General features: G+C 41.9%; 1 protein-coding gene across 1 annotated transcript in view; it reads left to right on the top strand.

Annotated features, from left to right (window-relative positions):
- The window catches only part of STRC (stereocilin), an 88,169-nt gene extending 69,079 nt beyond the window's left edge, over positions 1-19,090 (top strand). Inside the window, exons 26-31 of the mRNA XM_083180221.1 lie at positions 4,935-5,090; positions 6,498-6,640; positions 8,715-8,863; positions 9,771-9,868; positions 13,941-14,088; positions 16,704-19,090. Coding sequence (XP_083036347.1) covers positions 4,935-5,090; positions 6,498-6,640; positions 8,715-8,863; positions 9,771-9,868; positions 13,941-14,088; positions 16,704-16,783 — 774 coding nt within the window. The 3' untranslated portion in view covers positions 16,784-19,090. The remainder of the gene's footprint in view (positions 1-4,934; positions 5,091-6,497; positions 6,641-8,714; positions 8,864-9,770; positions 9,869-13,940; positions 14,089-16,703) is intronic.
- Positions 19,091-20,147: the final 1,057 nt, after the last annotated feature.

Here is a 20,147-nt window from a genome sequence, read left to right as displayed (position 1 = left end):
GTTCCATAAACATCCTAACATAGCTGTCACTACACAAAATTTGAATAATAATGTGGGTACAGCAATGTGTGTATAAACATTCTAAATAAAAATCCGTGTACCTCTCTGCTAGATAATGGAAACCGAAATCTATCTCTATATATATATACAGTAGGGACCAAACAGTATCTTCTAAATAATATACTTCATGATGCATTATATACTGTTTACTGTTACTATCCAAGAATGTACGATTTCTATTGTCTACCTTTAATCCAGATAAATTGCTATCTGGTCTGAATGATCTTTTTCTGTATCTCTGTTCTCACTTACATGAAAATGTCCTCACCAAATAGCTTCTATCTACTCAACATATCTGACATAATTGATGTGTTCATATTTTGTGCCATTGTAAAACTGCATATGCGCTCCATGAAGAAGAATTACTGAATAGCACAGCGCAATTTACTATAGGAACGCTGACCCCATAGGCACTAATCTCTTGGTCACAAAAGTACTGCATTGTGAGTAACACCCGGGGAAACAGCCTTTTCGCGGTGCCGCGATCCCGGAAGTACAGACGCGGCCATCTTTAATAAGGGCATAAACCGCCCGTATAGCCACAGTCTATTTCTATCACTAGTGGAGCGCATATGCGGTTCACCAATCCGGAAATGATGGCACCGGATATCCGGAAACGGATCTCTCTAGTAAGTTAAGTGTTCTGCTTAATTTTTATGCTTTATACTGCTCGTTTTTTGAATTGGGATACCCAAAGGGGTATGGTTTTGTCTCCTATTCTGTCTCTTCTAATAGGAAATGTATAATGGTTTAACACATGAATGTTCTAATCACTGTGCAACAGGTGTAAACTGATTTTCCCTCCCATTGAGGGTATATAAACCCCACTAGTGCACATCACAGGTATCACCTTGATAAAGCTCATAGCGAAACGCGTTGGTGAAGGGGAGCAGGGACACCCTTACTTACAGATATTCTCTTCATCCTTATCCTGAAACCGGACCAACCTCCAGAATCGTCTCCATCCTTGAATCAAGCGGCAATACCAGCAGGCCCACCAGGTAGAGCACCACCCACCATCAGGAGCTCCCTGGTTAGGAGATTAACATCACTCCCATCAAGGAAACCAAGTGGCAACAACACCAAGCCCACCAGGTAGAGCACCCCCCAACATCGGGAGCTCCCTGGTTTGGAGACCAACAGTTATCTTATTGCAATTGACATTCTTTAAAACATTCATCTGGAGGTACTATAGGAACGGATACAGGACATTACCACGACTGGACTGTGGGTGAATATCCCTGCTCTTATCATTTTACTTGTGATACCCCCCAATCTTTTTATTGCATTTTTATATTTATATGTACCCAATTTTCATAATAAATGTTTTAAGTATACCTGTTGCACATATCTTTTAGTGAGCGCGGTCTCAAATCCCCCTTTTCTTCCTTTTAATGCAACATAGCACCCACCAACATTCCACCAGAATCTGAGCTGCAAAATCCAAAAATCACTCCTTCCTTTCTGAGTCCTGCCATGCACCCAAATGGTATTTTTTGGTCACATGTGAGGCATTGCCGTACTCGGGAGAAATTGGGGCACAGATTTTGGGGTGCTTTTTCTCCTTCATACCTTCTGAAAATGAAAAATTTTGAGCCAGAACTGCATTTTTGTGTAAAAAATTTAATTTTTCCTTTTCACTGCCCAGTTGTACCACAATTGGTGAAACCCCTGGGGGTTTGAAATGTACACTATACCCCTAGATGAATTCCCTGAGGGGTGTAGTTTGCAAAATGGGGTCACTTGTGGGGGGGTTCCTAAATTTTAGCATCTTATGGTGCCTAGAAACCTACATGGTGCCTAAAAAATAATCTCATAAAAAGGAGGCTCCAAAATCAAGTAGGTGCTCCTTCTATTATGAAGCCTGTGGTTTGGTCAACGTGCACACTAGGGCCACATATAGGATATTTATGAAAACAAAAGAATTGGGGGAATCAATTTTTAGTCACATTTCTCTAGTAAAATGTACTGTGTTCCTTAGAAAAATGTATTAAAATTGCAAATCTGCAAAAAAAATGAAATTTTGAAATTTCACCTACACTTTGTTTTAATTCCTGTGAAACACCTAAAGGGTTAACAAACTTCCAAAATGCTGTTTTGAATACTGTGAGGGGTGCAGTTTTTGAAATGGCATCATTTATGGGGGTGTCTCACATACAAGTCCCTCAAAGTCACATCAGAACTGAACTGGTCCCTAAAAAAATCAGTGTTTGAAATTTTCTTGAAAATTTGAGAATTTGCTATTCATATTGTAAGCCTCCTAGTGTCCAAAAAAATTAAAAGGAAGTTGAAATAATGATGGAAACATAAAGTAGACATATGGTCTATGTTAGTTATTAACTATTTTGAGTGGTATGATTATTTGTCTCACAAGCAGAAAATTTAACATTTTGCAAATTGCTAAATTTTCCATTTTTTTACGACATTTTGGTATTTTTCACAAAAAAACACAGACTGTATCGACCCAAATTTACCACTAATTTGAAGTACAATGTGTCACGAAAAAACAGTCTCAAAATCACTGGGATAAGTAAAAGCAAAAAAAAGTTATCCCCACTTAAGTGATACATGTCAGATTTGAAAAAAAGGGCTCTGTCAGGAACGCAAAAACTGGCTCTGTCAGGAAGGGGTTAACACTTTCATTTCCAAATTGATAAGTTATTTGGGGATACAATTTTGGTCAGCCTGGGACCCTCAGTATGGTAGCATTGGGCTTTATTCAAAGATGTTTTATAGAGCAGCACCTGTGCAATAATATGCTAATGTTGCAGTAGGTGTTCTGTGTAAGTAGACGCCTCCTGTCACCTTCTCGGATCAGCTGCTGTGTCCGAGGTTGCAGCATTGTATCCTCAGTTACCATTTGTCTTCTGGTTACTCAAGAGGATTGGGAAATTCACTCTGTTGAGTCTTGTGAAGCTATGTCCAAGAAGGCTGCCATGTCCAGTACTCTGAGAGCAATGCCGTAGAATTCTATTTGCAAATGTCAGTGAGGCATCTTATCATTGTACAAGGCAGCAGGGCCTGATTACCTATTAGGCTTGATAAAGATGGAAATTCAGCAAGACGCGTTATTGGCTCCTGTAATGTGACAACTAGGGCTTAACCTCTTTGAAAGCATCATCCAATTGTCCAGTGACAGGACCAGCCTCCACAACTACCACAACTTGGAGACTGTTATTTTTCAATAAGTGGACCCTTCCTGCATACAAAGGCTACAAGAAGCAGAAGCTAAGCATCCGCCATTAAGCCTATACTCAGGGTCCTGTGAATCAGAACCAGACCCCACCCTGACATTTGTATTAAACGAGGCACCTCTTTACGGACATTTATATATATATATATACAGTATCGTATGGACTGCAGCTGTTCTTGTCACCAACCGTTTTACTTATTTTGTCTGTACCTACAGTATTGTTTATGACTTAAGGGCCCTATACATCAGCAATTAATTGTGACAATTTTCAGATATGGAGATGATTGCCACAATTAATTTTAGATGTGTGGGCTCCCCCTTTTGGCAATCCCAATCAAAATCGCCAATCGATTGCTTAATCAGGTTTTTAAACATGTTTAATAATCTGGTATTATCTGCAGATCTTTTTTATATGTGTGGGCATTCCCAATTCATCTTCTTCATCTATTTACATTATGAACAGCTGAAATGACAATCGATTGGGCAATTTCCAGATATGAAGATGCAATCTTTAGATGGAAAAATCTGCCAATCACTGTAATAAATCTGTAATGTGTGGGCAAAGTCAGATAGATTGTAAAATCCATTTATCTGGCCAAAATATCCCTATATCTGAAAATCCATAAATTGTGATTGCTGATTTATGGGGCCCATTACTTTATTATTCATATATATTCTTTCATTTTTTATATTTATGTATTGCATATATATATATATATATATATATATATATATATATATATATATATATATATATATATATATATATATATATATATATATATATATATATATATATATATACAGGTTGAGTATCCCGTATCCAAAATGCTTGGGACCAGGAGAATTTTGGATAACGGATTATTCCGTATTTCGGAATATTTTATTATTTCAATTATGTATTTTGAAGTATCTTGCATGTATGCTGCATAAACACATAAAATACACACAAATATATTTTATTACCACATAAAATACACACAAATATATTTTATTTGTTCAAAAAACAAGGTTTCAACACATGAAACAAAATTTGTGTACTATCTCAGATATTGAATTTGAATGCCAAGCAATCATTTTCTTGCACATATATAGTGCCAGTTACATATCATGTCACCAGTAGTGCTGTTACAGATGTCCCCAGTTAGTTTTTAGCAAAAATATTTTTTTTTCACTTTCTGGAATGTATGGTTTTCGGAATAATTCGGATAACGGATACTCGGATATGGGATACTCAACCTGTATATATATATATATATATATATATATATATATATATATATATATATATATATATATATATATATATATATATATATATGTATATATATATATATAATTTAATCTTATACAATTATAGATATTAGAGATATAGCACCTTTTTAGCGCAGTTTTTTCTTGTGTTGTTTGAGTAACGCCCCAATTTTTCCAACTGCTACTTGGCTACACAGCCCTGCTTAAAGAACCCCCACCCTGATCTATTTACACATGATTAGGCTGCAGCTGAGGGCACCAGGACTGGTTGGGGGTGTCCTGCAGGTGACAGCTGAGATATAAAATGAATGGCTTATTTATTCCATGCGTGTTAGCTATCACCCATCCCGATGTACTGTGGGGGGAAAAGTTATTAAGGTGACTTCCAGAGTAATGTTCATGTCACATATTGCTGTTTATTCAACAGTTGTTTGGTCCAGTTAAGAGTATGAACATGGTGCAGATTCTTCAGCTGGGAAACCTTGTAACTCACATGACTGACAAAGACCTGCATGAGATGGATATATCGGACTGGGGTGTTGTGTCTTTTCTGGGCAGGATGGACGGCTGGACTACTAAACAGGTCTGGCATCTAAAGACGACGCTTAGATATTGAAGATTTTATGTTTTATTATCTGTCACTAAATAGAAACAAAAGGTATCATTTAGATTTATGAACATATTCAAAGAGTGCAAAGCTGCTCATGGACAAACCATGTTGCACTGCAAGGGTTGGTAATACATGTAACTATTTATTTCATTTGCTTGATGAAAAAATTCTGCCTTCACTGAAAGTAAACACTGAGTTAGGATACCTCCCTCCAAGCTATAGATCTGTTTACTACACATTTTACACGCAGCTAATATGTTTATGGTTTTGCCAAGGTTTACATTTCCTCATTTATTTATTTGCTCTAAATTACCCTCAATGTTAAGATTATTGTGTATTTTCCCTAGTTTTTTTGTAGTATAAGGTTCTGCTTAACATTGCTTTCCATCTGAGATTAAATGTAGATAACATTGCTCTCCCCATCTGAGATTGGGGGCAGAGAATGCTATTCTCTAAGATCAGGGCAGAGAACGCTGCTCTCCTCCTGAGATTGGGAGCAGAGAACGCTGCTCTCCTCCTGAGATTGGGGGCAGAGAACACTGCTCTACTCCTGAGATTGGGAGCAGAGAACGCTGCTCTCCTCCTGAGATTGGGAGCAGAGAACGCTGCTCTCCTCCTGAGATTGGGGGCAGAGAACGCTGCTCTACTCCTGAGATTGGGAGCAGAGAACGCTGCTCTCCTCCTAAGATTGGGGGCAGAGAACGTTGTTCTCCTTCTGAGATTAGGGGCAGAGAAGGCTGCTTTCTGAATGAGATTGGGGGCAGAGAAGGCTGCTTTCTGTCTGACATTGGGGGCAGAGATCGCTGCTCTCCTATTGAGATTGGGGGCAGAGATCGCTGCTCTCCTTCTGAGAATGGGGGCAGAGAAGGCTGCTCTCTGTCTGAGATTGTGGCAGAGAAGGCTGCTCTCTGTCTGAGATTGGGGGCAGAGAAGGCTGCTCTCTGTCTGAGATTATTGGCAGAGAGGGCTGCTCTCCATCTGAGATTGGGGGCAGGGAACGTTGCTCTCCGCTTGAGATGGGGCAGAGAACACTGCTTTCTTCTGAGATTGGGTTCAGAGAACGTTGCTCTCCACCTGAGATTGGGAGCAGAGAACATTGCTCTCCGACCAGAGATTGGGGCAGAAAACGTTGCTCTCCGTCTATAATTGGGGACAGATAAAGTCAAATTCTTGTATTTCAATTCTATTCTCATAAACCCAGTCAGTACAGTATGGGTGCCACACAAATAAGCTACTGGGCCTGCACTTCCGCCCTAAGCAATAAACAGATGCTTTTTGACAATAGACCTAATGGACCGTAATTCAAAAAGTTCTATCTCAGTCATTAGAATTTCCCTTTCCTTGATGACCATCCTTATGGATGTATTTTTTTTTCTGCAGATGAGGACGTTAGTGTCCAACATTCTTCGTCAGAGCAGGAAAGGGGCATCAGGTCTGGATCTGATGGAGCTTACAGCACTTGGTCACTTGCTCTGTGGTCTGGGAGTAGAGGAACTGAAGAAAATAAACATTCAGGAATTCAGGTTGGTTAATAAGAATGTTCTTGTTATAACTTGGCTTTGGTGGTTAGAAATAGTGAGAATATTGAATTATGCAAGGATGGTGTACTGTATGTCTTTTTTTTTTTGTACTTACAGTAAAACTCTGTCCAAGTGACATTATGTTCCGGGTGCCTTCATATGCTAAGACCAGGTGCAATGACACCAAGGGAGTGGGGCTGAGAGTCATGGAAATACCCCCCCAGAATAATGTGTCCGTGTCATCAGTGGCCAGAGTTTAATTTGTACAGACTACCCAACATTCACAGTTTGGTCATAGGCACCCCTCCACATATTTGGCCAGGAATTCTAGCACTTAGGCACTGAGGCTTTAGTGCTGCCCAATTTATAGACAATCTAGTACAGTGCAGATATACAAGTGAGCTTACACTTGCCCAAATGATAGTGAGCAGAATCGGATTATAGTGAGCAGAATTTAGAAAGGGCCCCCCTTTTACCGAGAGTGGAGGTACATGGTGACTGACAGTAGTTGAGTGGGGGTACACAGTGTCACAATAACACACATGGGTAGGAGGTACAGGGTGTCACACACACAGAGATGTAGTGGGTAAAGGGTGTCACATGAAGGATAGTGGGTACTGAGGTAGGGGGTGTACAGTGTGTCATACATGGGAGTGATAGGGTGAACAGGGTGTTACTTACACACATGGGTAGGGTGTTTACACTTTGTCACATGGCGAGATGGGTATGGGGTTACAGGGTTTCTCACACATTCAGGGGTGTAGTGTGTCATACTTGGAAGGTACAAGTGTCACACACACCTGGATTGTGGTGGGGGCCCTTCTCTAGATGGAATTTCCCCTGCACCCAGGAACTATAATCAGAATATTTAAGGACATGATTATTGATCACATAATTCTTCTATGGGAATCACAAAGCCACCCATAATTGTTGGAAAGACATCCCTAGTACCCAGGGCCACTGGAGGGTGGAAGATGGAGCAGGTCCCGTCCCCCCCCATGGATGGTATGGCCACCTCCACTTTGCCCAGCCCCCCCCCCCCCCAGTCCCCTGTGGAGTGGCAGCAGCAGCCTGGGTCCTGTGGCATGGAGGTGAGCATCGCATTGCCCACCCCCGCGAGCCGCAACGCAACAGTCCCGGCACCCTCCTGCGAGCCGCTCCGCAACAGTCCCGGCACCCCCGCCCACTGCGAGCCCCGCCTGGGATGCTCCGGCACCTTGCACCGGCCCTGCTGGTACCACATAAAGGATACCATTCCTGCAGTCCTTAGACTGGACAGATAATGAAGGAGACAAGATATGTAAGAGAGCAATGAGCAAGCAGACAAGAGATGAGGTAGACCATGAGTGATGAAGACAAGATTGAAAAAGTGATTGATTAAACAATCAATAAATATGGTGGCTGTCATGGGATAAGGAGCAGAAGACAAGGGGAGCATACAGTTAATTCACAAAGGAGTCATTGTTGTCTGACAATAATCAATCTGGATAGATACCATAGACATGAGATGAAGTGGCAAGACACTGCAGGCATGTGATAAATACAGTGATAGACATGATCTTGTAATGTGTGTTCTGTTATTGTAGTTGAGGCTGCAAGGAGGGGTGAGAGTTTGGATAACATATCTGAGGTTTTTTGTGTGATCAGGACCCTAGCGGCTTAACTATGGCATTGCCTCAAATCTCAAAAGTAGTTTCTATGTACTTGGTTAAACCCCAATGAAAAGGTCTACACCATATGTTGCCACCTGGTTTACTTGGATAGACTATAAGACTACTCCGTCATATAAAGCTCTGATACCCATAACCCAACACACCTAACCTACCCGCTCACTGTCCTCAGTCCCCCTCCTTTTGCCCCTTGTCTCATCTTTAATTCCCTTACAAAACTGTAATTGATCTCTGATTATATGTTTTTTGCATACACATGTAGTTGGTAGTTACCTAGTTACCTAGTTACCTAAAAATAAAGAACTACACCAAGACTTCCATTATGTTTGTTTAGAGTTTCACAAGTTAATTAGATGACGTAAGCATTTCCATATTACTTATTGGAACAACATATCTGTCCCCTGCAGCCAGGCAGCTGTGTTTGTGGGTACGCTAAAACTGAAATGCACCGAATCTCAGATGGAAGTCTTGACCAATTTCTTAACATCCAACTCAGCATTTGGTGTGGTCAGCAGGTGGGGTCCAGAGATCTTCACAGAGGTTGGTACACTTGCAGGTGAGTTATATTGATGGAGTCTCATGTTCCATTTAATTTCAGCTACTCCTAGGCTTCAACCAGGATCATTTACTAAGGAGAAACTGACCATATAAAAGTTCTGAATAAGCTTTTATGACAATAAATCTTCTCACGAACATTATAGCAAACAACCTTATAATGTGGTCATACTTCTATTGCTTATTACAGCCAGCAGTAACAGGATGACTTCTCCAGCCCATGTTCTATAAAGTGTGAGGACTATCAGTTATAAGATGATGTGGTTGGGAGCAACACAACTGCAGTATGCCTTAAAACCCATTCAAACTGCAGACTGGACATCTGCCGGCGCTTAGAGATGACATCATCGCTCAGCACTGACATTGCGGTTCTTCCTATACAGTGAACATACAGTAACCCATGTTGGATGACCCTGGTTACCCATTCACACTGCCCTGTAACTTAGGTCCTTCCCAGAGAAACCCAAGTGTCAAAATGGGTTGGATTCCTGGGTCACCGGACCCAGGTTAATCTTTTCATACTGAGCTGGGGCCCATGTTTTTGCAGCGATGTGAAAGGGGTATTAGAGAAGTGATATATTGCAGCATTTCGGTTGTCAGTTATTATCATAGTTAGGCTTAATGTGCATGCATCCTTCTTCTAACAGATGACAGTTATTTCCTTTACAGATTTATCAGTGATTTTCTGCATTTTAAACAATACCATAAATGCAGATAAAAATTATATTTCACTTTTAAAGAATCTACTTATCAGTACAGCACTGTGAGATGGGAGCTTTCCAAGGCTATTAAATGTATTTTATCAGATGTGGTTAAGCAATGATTCATGGCAGGCTTCCACATCAGAAATAGATAATAGACCTTTCTGTAAGTGGCTCTGAGCTTTTATCCTTTTCTTTTGGAATTAGCTGGCCTTCCGGACATTGTGCTGTCTTCTTTGATAAGAGATCAGATTCAAGCATTGACGCCTGATGCAATAAGCCTTATTTCTGCACCAAAGTTTGCTGTAAGTAAATGTGTGTCTGCATTACTATTAGAGGTGTGCTGTTTGGTTTTCCTGCAATACGAACACGCCTTAACATGTCCAAACTATGGCCCTCCAGCTGTTGTGAAACTACAAGTCCCATCATGCCTTGCCACAGTTTTGCTATTAGGGAATGCTAAAACTATGGCAAGGCATGCTGGGATGTGTAGTTTTACAACATTTTGGACATGCCTGAATTAGGAATTCTGAGTTGAATCGAGTCCCAGGTCAGAATCGCTTTGGGGTTCCGAAGTGGAGTAGAACCGAATCCTAGACTTGTAAGATTTTTTTTAAAGTGTACTCGGGGTATAGGCGCTTTCCTCACAGACTTTGGTGACTTCTGCTGAAGTTTTTTTATAGTATATATATATATATATATATATATATATATATATATATATATATATATATATATATATATATATGGATGAATTGTTCTGTTTGATAGATTTTTATTATCAAACTAAATTTATAAGTATACTCCCCTTTCAGTCGATTTCGGTTTCTTTCTTTTATTTCCTCAGGGGAGGTCGTTTGTGTAACTCCTCAGTTGATATAAAATGGGGAGACAAAAGCATATACAAGACCCAATGTATAGATCCGTTTACAACAATATTTAGGGCAAATTAATTATGTTTTCTCAGTAGTGGGTTTCCTTAAATGTGTACCCAACTCACTTGAAAAAACAGCTTTATACACTTATCAAGGTATCTTTAGATTTTGGGTAGCATACCTGTACTCACGATGGGGTCAGCTGTGCAACACATAGAAAGGTATCTTTTCCAAGGATTTCAGATCAGACAATTTTTATTCCATAATACAAGATAATATAAAGTGGTAATAATAAAAACCAGGATGCGGGCAGTGTCAATACCGGAGTCAACACCCAGGTATCCAAGGGTCCGGACCTGGAACCTGTGTGGGCCTCCAATCTTATACTTACCTACTTCTCTGGGAATTATAGCACTAGTCCAGGAACAACATGTTTCGAGACATGGGTCTCTTCCTCAGGCTCCTGGCTAGTGCATTGCTCCTCTTCTGTTTATATACCCCATCTCCTCAGGGTTTCCGGTTCCCGGTTTCCGTGACCGGAAGTGCCTTTTCCATATACTTTAAAACTTCCCCGATTCTCATAAGGTGTTAAAAATGCCTCAATAGCGTCTAAAATGATAGTAAGGACTTCCACTCTGTTCATGTGCAAATAACAAGGCGAATGGATAGGTAGAAAGAATGAAAAGCTGTGGCGTATAGCATTATATTCCTCCTGTAGCCGCGATACCGTCACTTCTGGTACCCGCGGCTTGCTTCCGATCCATGTAGCTAACCGGAAGTTTGGCGTCCGTCTGTGAGCGGCTTTCCCCGGCGTCTCCTGAATTCGCGCTCTTTTGCCGGAAGTTGACGTCCATTAATGAGCGGCTTCCCCCGGCGTCCCCTAAGTTCGCGCTTTTTTTATACTTAACTCTCAGGGTTATTTAGATGTATTCAAATTTACATATTCGGCTCTCTATTGGCATTATCTGTTCTTCTATTCTTTAATCCTGGACTCTTCCATTTGTAATTGTCCTTTTTACATATATAATTTATTAAAGGGCCAGTGTCAATAATGGTGACTCTGGGGAAGATATATAAATTAGTTTTCCAAGGGGATAAAATATTTTCATAAATACATTTTTCATAAATATACATAAAATACTGAATCTCAAAAATAAAATAAAAAATTCCTTTCAAATATATAAAATTCATTAAATATATATATAAATTCATCAAGTAAAAACATTCTCTTGAATAATAAAAGTATTTGGAATATATAGATTTTATGCAAATTATAGAAACCATTTCAGTTCGAAATCATTATTAAGACCAAGCGGAGCTAACGTTTTAAGTTTATAAATAAGTTTCATCTCTGCTCTCGCTAGATTTTCTTCAACATTCCTACTTCTCCAGCTCCCTATTATCTTTTGTAAACCCACAATCCTTTTAATAGAATTTACTGAACAATGGTGGGTCTCCAAGAAATGTTTTGAAAGATGGTGTGTCACAAGTCCCTTTTTAATATTTCGAAAGTGCTCAGAGATTCTGATCTTCAGAGGTCGGGTGGTCCTTCCTACATATGCCAAACCACAGTGACACTCAATTAGATAAATCACATTCGATGTCTCGCAGGTGATGAAGTCTCTAATTTTTAAAATAATATTATTGACAGAAACTTCTGTTATTTTTGATGTTTTGGATGAAACTTGTTTGCATCCGATGCATGACCCACACCGATGGAACCCTTTTGTGCGTACCAGATTTCTCCTCTCTTCTGGGAGTACACTTCGTACTAAATGATTCTTCAAATTGTTTGATTTGCGGTAGACAAATTTTGTTTTTTCGGGGATTAAATTCTTTAGTACGGGATCTTCTTGTAACAGGTGCCAATGTCGGTTAATAATTTTCTCAACCTGCTTATGGTTTCTATCGAACTGAGTAAAGAAAGCAAACTGAAAGGAGTTCGAATATTCTTTTCCACGGGGATTCTCCTTATGGCTTCCCTTCGGTATCATTTCTCTATCTTTCCTACCAATTTCTTCCATAGATTTTAGAACTTCCATTTCTTCATATCCTTTCGCTAAAAACTCTGATTTGAGTTTAGAGTTTTGATGTAATAGGGTCTCTGGGTCACTGCAATTTCTCTTTAGTCGCAGAAACTGACTTTTGGGAACTCCCTTAAGCCATGGGCGGTGATGCTGACTGTCTATAGGTATAAACGTATTTAAGTCAGTCGGTTTGTGGTAGGTCTTCGTATCACGGCAGAAGTTGGACCTTGAACTGTGGCTATTCGATTCCGGAGCGGTGAACCCAGATTGAGAGGACTTTTATCTTTAATATCTGTATGCTGTTTTGCCCCGAGGATTGCCTGTCTCATGCTATTATATGAGTCACTTGATTGTAAGTGCAATTGTTGTATTAAACCCCTTTTTACATTATTGATCTGCACTATGTCCTGTTCTATTGTGTCTCCCCTGCTTGTTTAATAGGGGAGGAAAAAGGGACCTGTGTGCACCAGCCATATGATCATCGAGTAAACAAGGTGTATGTGGTTTGGTATTACTACCTGAGGTTTGATTGATCTCTGAATATAGCTATCCTGAGCGCTATCCATCTTATTCACAAACCTTTCCAAAATTGTCTATATCTTTCTGGTAGTTTCTGGTGTTTCTACCGCTGTGAATTTGGGTATAGCTGCACTTGATTTTATTGCGCATCCATTTGTCAAATACTTCTTTGTAACCACTGGCTTAGTGCCTCAGGGTCTGCAACTTTAAACATTAGCTATTTCTGATAAAGATTTAACTCAGTAATACTTATTAGCTGTAGAAACACTCCTCTTACAGCAAAATCTGTATTGCAGGATGAGATGGGAGTCCATTACAGGTGATGGGATTGGGAATTTATCGTTTCTCTGGTTTCTATTGGTGCTCCCATTCTCTAGGCAGAGAAAGGGAGGGAGGGGGGGGGGCGACTGCTGTCTACATGCCACTGGGCGTCCATCAGAAAATTTGATAGTCCAGACTTCTGTCTTTAAATTTGCATTATACCACTGAGTGGCAGGGGGGAATTTACTAAGGTGGGAGTTCTTTTTCACAAGGGATGTTGCTATAGGTAACCAATCAGAATTTACTTATTATTTATTTAGCACCTTCTAAAAGATAATATAAAGTATCTGATTGGTTGCCCATAGCAATATCCTATCTGAAATAGAACTCCCGTTAGTAAATTTTAACCCCCCCCCCCCCGGCTTCTCCGCTCGCCACAACTATCTAAAATAAAGTAACTTAACTCCATGCCAACATGTATAGTTCATACCCACACTATCCATGTTGGCATGGAGTTGATTTTAGATAGTGTGGCGAGCGTAGCGAGCCACCAAGCCCGCAGCGTGGGTGAGCGAAGTGGGCCCCGCAAGGGGACTTAGACGCACAGCGCCATGCTGGCGCCGTGAAACTACACAAGTACCCAAAAATGATATCACACACACAGTAACAGAGTGACAGGATATTTTTCATGTCAGGTCGTGTTTAGCCCGGCTCAGCTTTCCTGCTTCACCAGCGACCAAGCTACAGCAGTCACTCCGGAACAGTATGAGCATCTCAGCTACCAGCAACGTCAGGCCATCTCCAGTGCTCAGTATGAAGGCGATGTTCATCAGGATCCCCGTGGTAAAGTCCTTGTCTTATTGTTGTGCCTATTACAGTATATACAGTATGTAGCAAGTCCAAAGTCATTGTAACTGGTGAAATATTACGGCTTGTCATGTAATGCTGTTTAAGGACAAATCTTATATATATAAGCATATAGATATCATTTTAATGCAAGAAATTTTTCTCAAAAATGAATTTATTTCCCAAAATTTCTTAAAGACAATATTTACATGTTCAAGTACTAGTTAAGTTCTTGGTTGAACTCCCCTACTGCCCATATTAGCATGCCACATACTATAGGCTTATAGGCTAGGAAGTGGAAAGATTGCCCATGCTGTAGTTATTGTTAACTGGGAGAATGGATTAGGACTATGGGTTGGGCCACTTCCCCAAATTTTACATCATCCAATCACATATCATTTGAAGTCCCAAAATCAGGAATCAAATACTGTCCTAAGTTCGATTGGATGGTCCATGTTATGATTGCCTTGAGTACTGATTATCATGCCCCTGGGGAACATGATGTGATGCAGCCATGCCCACAATTTTCTGGCGTTACAGATGAAGCAGCTGCCGCCAGAACTGCTCCTGGTGATAGGATCACCATCCGCCATCCACCACCACCCCCCGCAAGCCGACAGAAGGGGCATGCATGCAAGAGACGCTCGAGTGCCCCGCTTTGTCGGAGCCCTCCTCCGGCAGCCGACGGTACCCAGCTTCTACCCGCAGCCCCGCCGGCTCGCCCACTCCCTGCGACAAACTGCTCCGTGCTGACAGGGACGCGTGTGCATGTGAGACGCTCACGTGTCCCCGCCAGATGAAGCGCCTCTCCGCCAGCCTGCGCCAGCTAAGGGTATCTGATGATTCCCAGCACTGGCTGAGAGGCGCTCCATTTGGATGTCCTTTATTGGGAGGGGGTCCTGTCTCAAATACAAAATATTGAAAGCTTCACATGTGAAGTATGGGACTGTTCCACCAAATACTGTCATTTTGATTGGGAAGAACAGTGTTGCCATAAACTGATTTATCCTGGCAATAGACATTATTGAGCAAACCAGACAGATCCCATGGTGCAACTATTCTTGGTACTCTTTACCTAGATGGGCGCCCGTCGTGGTGATCGCGGGTACATTTATGTGTGGCCGCGACGCGACCGACGCGATGCCCGCGATTTCCCATTGAAACCCATGTTAAACATGGAAATCTTGTCGGTCGCGTCGCGGCCGGCCATAAATGTACCCGCGATGCCCGCGACGCGATGCTCCCGATTTGCCATAGGAATCAATGTTAAAAGGCCCGATGGACACGATTTTACTGTTAAATGCCTCAATGGACCCGATTTGGCCATAGGAATCAATGTTAAATGGGCCACAGAGCCCAAATAAGCACAATTAACCCTTAAATGTCCCCCCAAATTTTTAACGCCACCCCACGATCCACGCCAACCCGAAGCGTGGCGAACGCAGCGAGCCCGCGAGGGGCGGCGGTACGCGTCCTCCGACCTTTTCATGCCCTACTATCCACTAGGGCGTGGAGTGAGAATAGAATAGTGTGGCGAGCGCAGCGAGCCACTGAGCCCGAAGCGTGGCGAGCGCAGCGAGCCCCGCGAGGGGCCGCGGATACCTTCACAGTTATACGCGTCCCCTCGCGGGCTTCACAGGTGTCCGTGGCGACGCGGACACCTGTGAAGCCCGCGAGGGGACGCGTCTACCTGTGAAGGTATCCGCGTCCCCTCGCGGGGCTCGCTGCGCTCGCCACGCTTCGTGCTCGGTGGCTCGCTGCGCTCGCCACACTATTCTATTCTCACTCCACGCCCTAGTGGATAGTAGGGCATGAAAAGGTCGGAGGACGCGTACCGCCGCCCCTCGCGGGCTCGCTGCGCTCGCCACGCTTCGGGTTGGCGTGGATCGTGGGGTGGCGTTAAAAATTTGGGGGGACATTTAAGGGTTAATTGTGCCTATTTGGGCTCTGTAGCCCATTTAACATTGATTCCTATGGCCAAATCGCGGGCATTGAGGCATTTTACATGAAAATCGCGCTCAATCAGCCTTTTTAACATTGTTCCCTATGGGAAAATCGCGGTCATCGCGGGTAGCAGATTTTTATGTACCCGCGATTTGCCCGCGATTTTTACCCCCAACGCCCGCGATTTCAATCGCGGGCGCCCATCTAGGTAAAGAGTACCCTATTCTTTAACTACTATCAACATTCTATATTTCTATAAAGAGATCAGCATCATATGTATTACCATTAGTGTGCTCAGGTATACGGATTCAGTATTGAATCCCGGCGTTCAGAATCCCGACGCCGGAATCCCGACAGCCGAAATGCCGACAAGGGGGGGACGTGGATCGCCCCCCCCCCTTGCGGGCTCGCTGCGCTCGCTACGCAGCGGGCCCGGTGCTACGCTGCGCTCGGCACACTAATTTATTCTCCCTCCAGGCGTGTCGTGGACACCCACGGAGGGAGAATGTGTCAGCATTTCGGCGGTCGGGATTCCGGCGTCGGGATTCTGAACGCCGGGATCCCGACCGCTGGGATTGTAACTGCATCCCAGGTATACAGTGTGTTTCTATAAATCACTTTGAGTGCTTGAGTGGTGTCTTGACAGATTTGTTTTCCTTTGTTTGCAGGAGAAAATAACAATGCAAGGTCGCAGGCTGCCGGGATTCCTGCCCTGTATGCACTACTACTGCTTTTATTCCTAATCTGACAGCCAGTACCCCAGCTTAGCTGGTCGGCACTTTAAGAAATGTTTTTGTAAAACATACTGTAGCTTATAAATCCTACATGGATTATTTTATTGAATTCTGTTGGTAATGTAATATAAACATTCTCAAAGTTTGTCATTCTCAAAGTATATTGTTTGGAAAAAGAAAGGGTTATGCATATGCTCCCTTACAGCACGTCAGTGGAACAGATGATGGAAGATGGGCAGCCATGTGGAGGAAAAAGAAAGATGTCTGGCAAAGAATAAGGATATGCATGCTATGAAATAATGACACAGAAGAAGTATACTCATTTTCTGTAATAATGGTGCAGAATAAGGATACTCATGTCCTACAATGATGCAGAAAAAGGATACTCATGTCCTACAATGATGCAGAATAAGGATACTCATGCTCTGTATTAATGATGCAGAATAAGGATACTCATGTCCTACAATGATGCTGAATAAGGATACTCATGTCCTACAAAGATGCAGAAAAAGGATACTCATGTCCTACAATGATGCAGAATAAGGATACTCATGCTCTGTATTAATGATGCAGAATAAGGATACTCATGCTCTGTATTAATGATGCAGAATAAGGATACTCATGCTCTGTATTAATGATGCAGAGTAAGGATACTCGTTACTAACACATTACTAGAGTACACAATAATCTACAATATGACTGTATTTAGAAAGCTAATAGAGCCAAGCCAAGCTGTTCAGATATATGACAAGCTACAGCTGATATTGGACACTGATCCCGTTGCTTGGGCAGCAGGATTGCTCTGTGTGTGTGTGTGACCCGCAGACATATGCTCATTCCTAGGGAACTGCCCATACTCCTGTAGTGTGGTTGGTTCTTATTATCACAATCTTTAGACCCTTCTATCTGTTTGAATGTAGGTCACTGAGAAAGTGATGGAGAATACAGTATGGTAAATGGGCCCCTAAATAATACACAAAAGTGCAACCCATTATTACCACCTTTACCAATCGGACACATTTGTCTGTAGGACCGTATGGGGTAAATTTACAAAGACTTCTAAAAGGGAAAAGTGGTTATGTTGCCCATAGCAACCAATCAGATTCTGTCTATTCGTTTCTGGAATGCAATAGAAAAATGATTGCTATGAGCTACATCCCCACTCTTCACTCCTAGAAGCTTTAGTACATGTACCCCTATATGTGTCTTACTGTTGTCCTCCATAACTGCCCAGCACAGTGTCTTATCTGAATAAATACATATGCAGCCAGGCTGTGTAAGCCCTGGGTTACTGATTTGTTTGAGTCCATACATGTTGACTGCCATGGCTGCCTACAGTATACGCTTAGTAATGACGGCATAGAGATTGTGGAGACTTTTTTTTAGATATTGTTATACTCTACCTGGGACCAATGCTTCTATTTGCATATTGTTTTCAACTCAAAAGACCATTTTTCAAACCAGTAGATGTGGATTTGCTTTATACATTTTGTAATAACAGGCCTTATGTTTATTAATGGCAGAGTATTTGTGCCAGTATGGCTGAGTAGGCTTCCCCAGCAAGGGGCAGATGTATGAAGCAGCGATAAGGGAGGAGGAGTGAGCCAGAGGAGGAGTGGCCCATGGCGACCAATCAGCACTGAAGTAACATCTATAATTTGCACAATATAAAAATATACAGAGCAGCTGATTGATTGCCATTGGCTACTTCTTCTCTGGCTCTGTTCTTCTCCCTTATAACTGCTTCATACATCTGCCTATTAGTTGTTTATTATGTGTCCATACATTACAGTAGCTGCCATTTACCCATTTACCTCTAGTGGGAAAAGTTGTATTTATTTTCTTATTCACATGGAGATTTACTAATGTGGAGCCTCTCTGACCATGTAACCCTTAATAACGCTGCTCCATCTATTCATCAGACCGAGGCTTCTTCAGTATAACTCGGCCCTACACAGAACAATGGCAAGCCAAGGCGATTGAACTCTTTAGAAAACATCTGCGGGTCCTTATTAATACAGCTCTGGCACAGATTGCACAACTATTTAGGTCAGAATTGATCTTATTCACACAATGATGCATTTGCCAAGTGTATAGTGACCTGTCCAGAGAGATTAATGCAGATTTCAGACAGTATATCAGATTCTTAGTACATCTGGGTAGTGCCTGTGATGTATTAAATGTACTTTGTAGAAACAATGCCCATATGGTGAAGGTACATATGGTTTCTGACTATCTGCCTTCTGACTAGTCCAAGCCTTGTTAAGAATCACTGAAGTACTCATTTGATTTTAAATCTGTGTTTCTCACATAAAAGTATTTATTAAAATAATCAACATACTGTACCGGACTCTTCTTTGTTGAATCACATTGGTGGTTAGAGACTTCCATACTTCCAGTGCAGGAGCAGGAAAAGATCTAGATGTTCAAACCATCCATTGTGTGGGCAAGTCTAGCACAGATCCTGATAATGTACTTTGAAACAGGCAACAACCTTGCTCCAATTCAACCAGGTTGTGCTCAGTATCCTGGTAGTTGAAATCAGTGGCGGGTGCAGCGCAGACCATGTATTGCAGGGGTGGATCGATCCAACACATATTACATACATGATAGTCAAAATATCAACAGCAGAATCCCAATAGTCAGAATCCTGACAGATCCTGGAGGAAAGTACTGGGGTTGGGGTTTGAGTTAGGCAATAGGAGGAGGGTAAGGGATAGGCTGCAGTGGTGGGGGACTGAGGAAAGGGTTAAATTATTGTACTTATCGTTATCTGTCGGGATTCTGACCATCAGGATGCCACCGTCGGCAGTCTGACCCGACTTCCGGTATTTGGTACCCAACCCTTTCAGCCATGAGGTGCGTGTATGTCTGCTCCCGTGTTTACCACTGTTTAATCACTTGGCACTTAGGATAAATCAAACATACTTCACCAGCCATGGCCATGGTATACCTCTGTACATTTCTTTCACAAAGTAAAATCTCTGCAAACTACACACTTTCGGATTTCACTTTAGATGCTATAGACTCCTATATATTTTCCTTGCACGGTACCTTTCAGAGATGATCTGGTTTGGTGTATATATAAGAACAATAAATAATTGTCCCATCAGATCCTCACAATTATCTGTCCTAACGGTCTGATGGAATATCAGGCCCCTGTAAACTTTGCACAGCTCTGTAGCCTTCATGCCCGCAGAAATGTCGGCCAATCAGTCGTCAGAGCGTACACAACGCGAATCTGCACAATGCCTGCTCAGTGTTTGTCACGTTCCAATCATCCAATCATCAGCCCAGATCAATGGTACTTATACCTGCACACATGTTATACAACTTGGGCTGATCACATTATTTTCATATGTAACCTATGCTTTAAGT

Source organism: Crinia signifera, chromosome 4 (genome assembly GCF_055691185.1).
Source record: "Crinia signifera chromosome 4, ASM5569118v1, whole genome shotgun sequence".
NCBI classification, from domain to species: Eukaryota; Metazoa; Chordata; class Amphibia; order Anura; family Myobatrachidae; genus Crinia; species Crinia signifera.
Note: the sequence above shows the minus strand (reverse complement) of the source record. Positions and strands in the feature narration are given on the sequence as shown.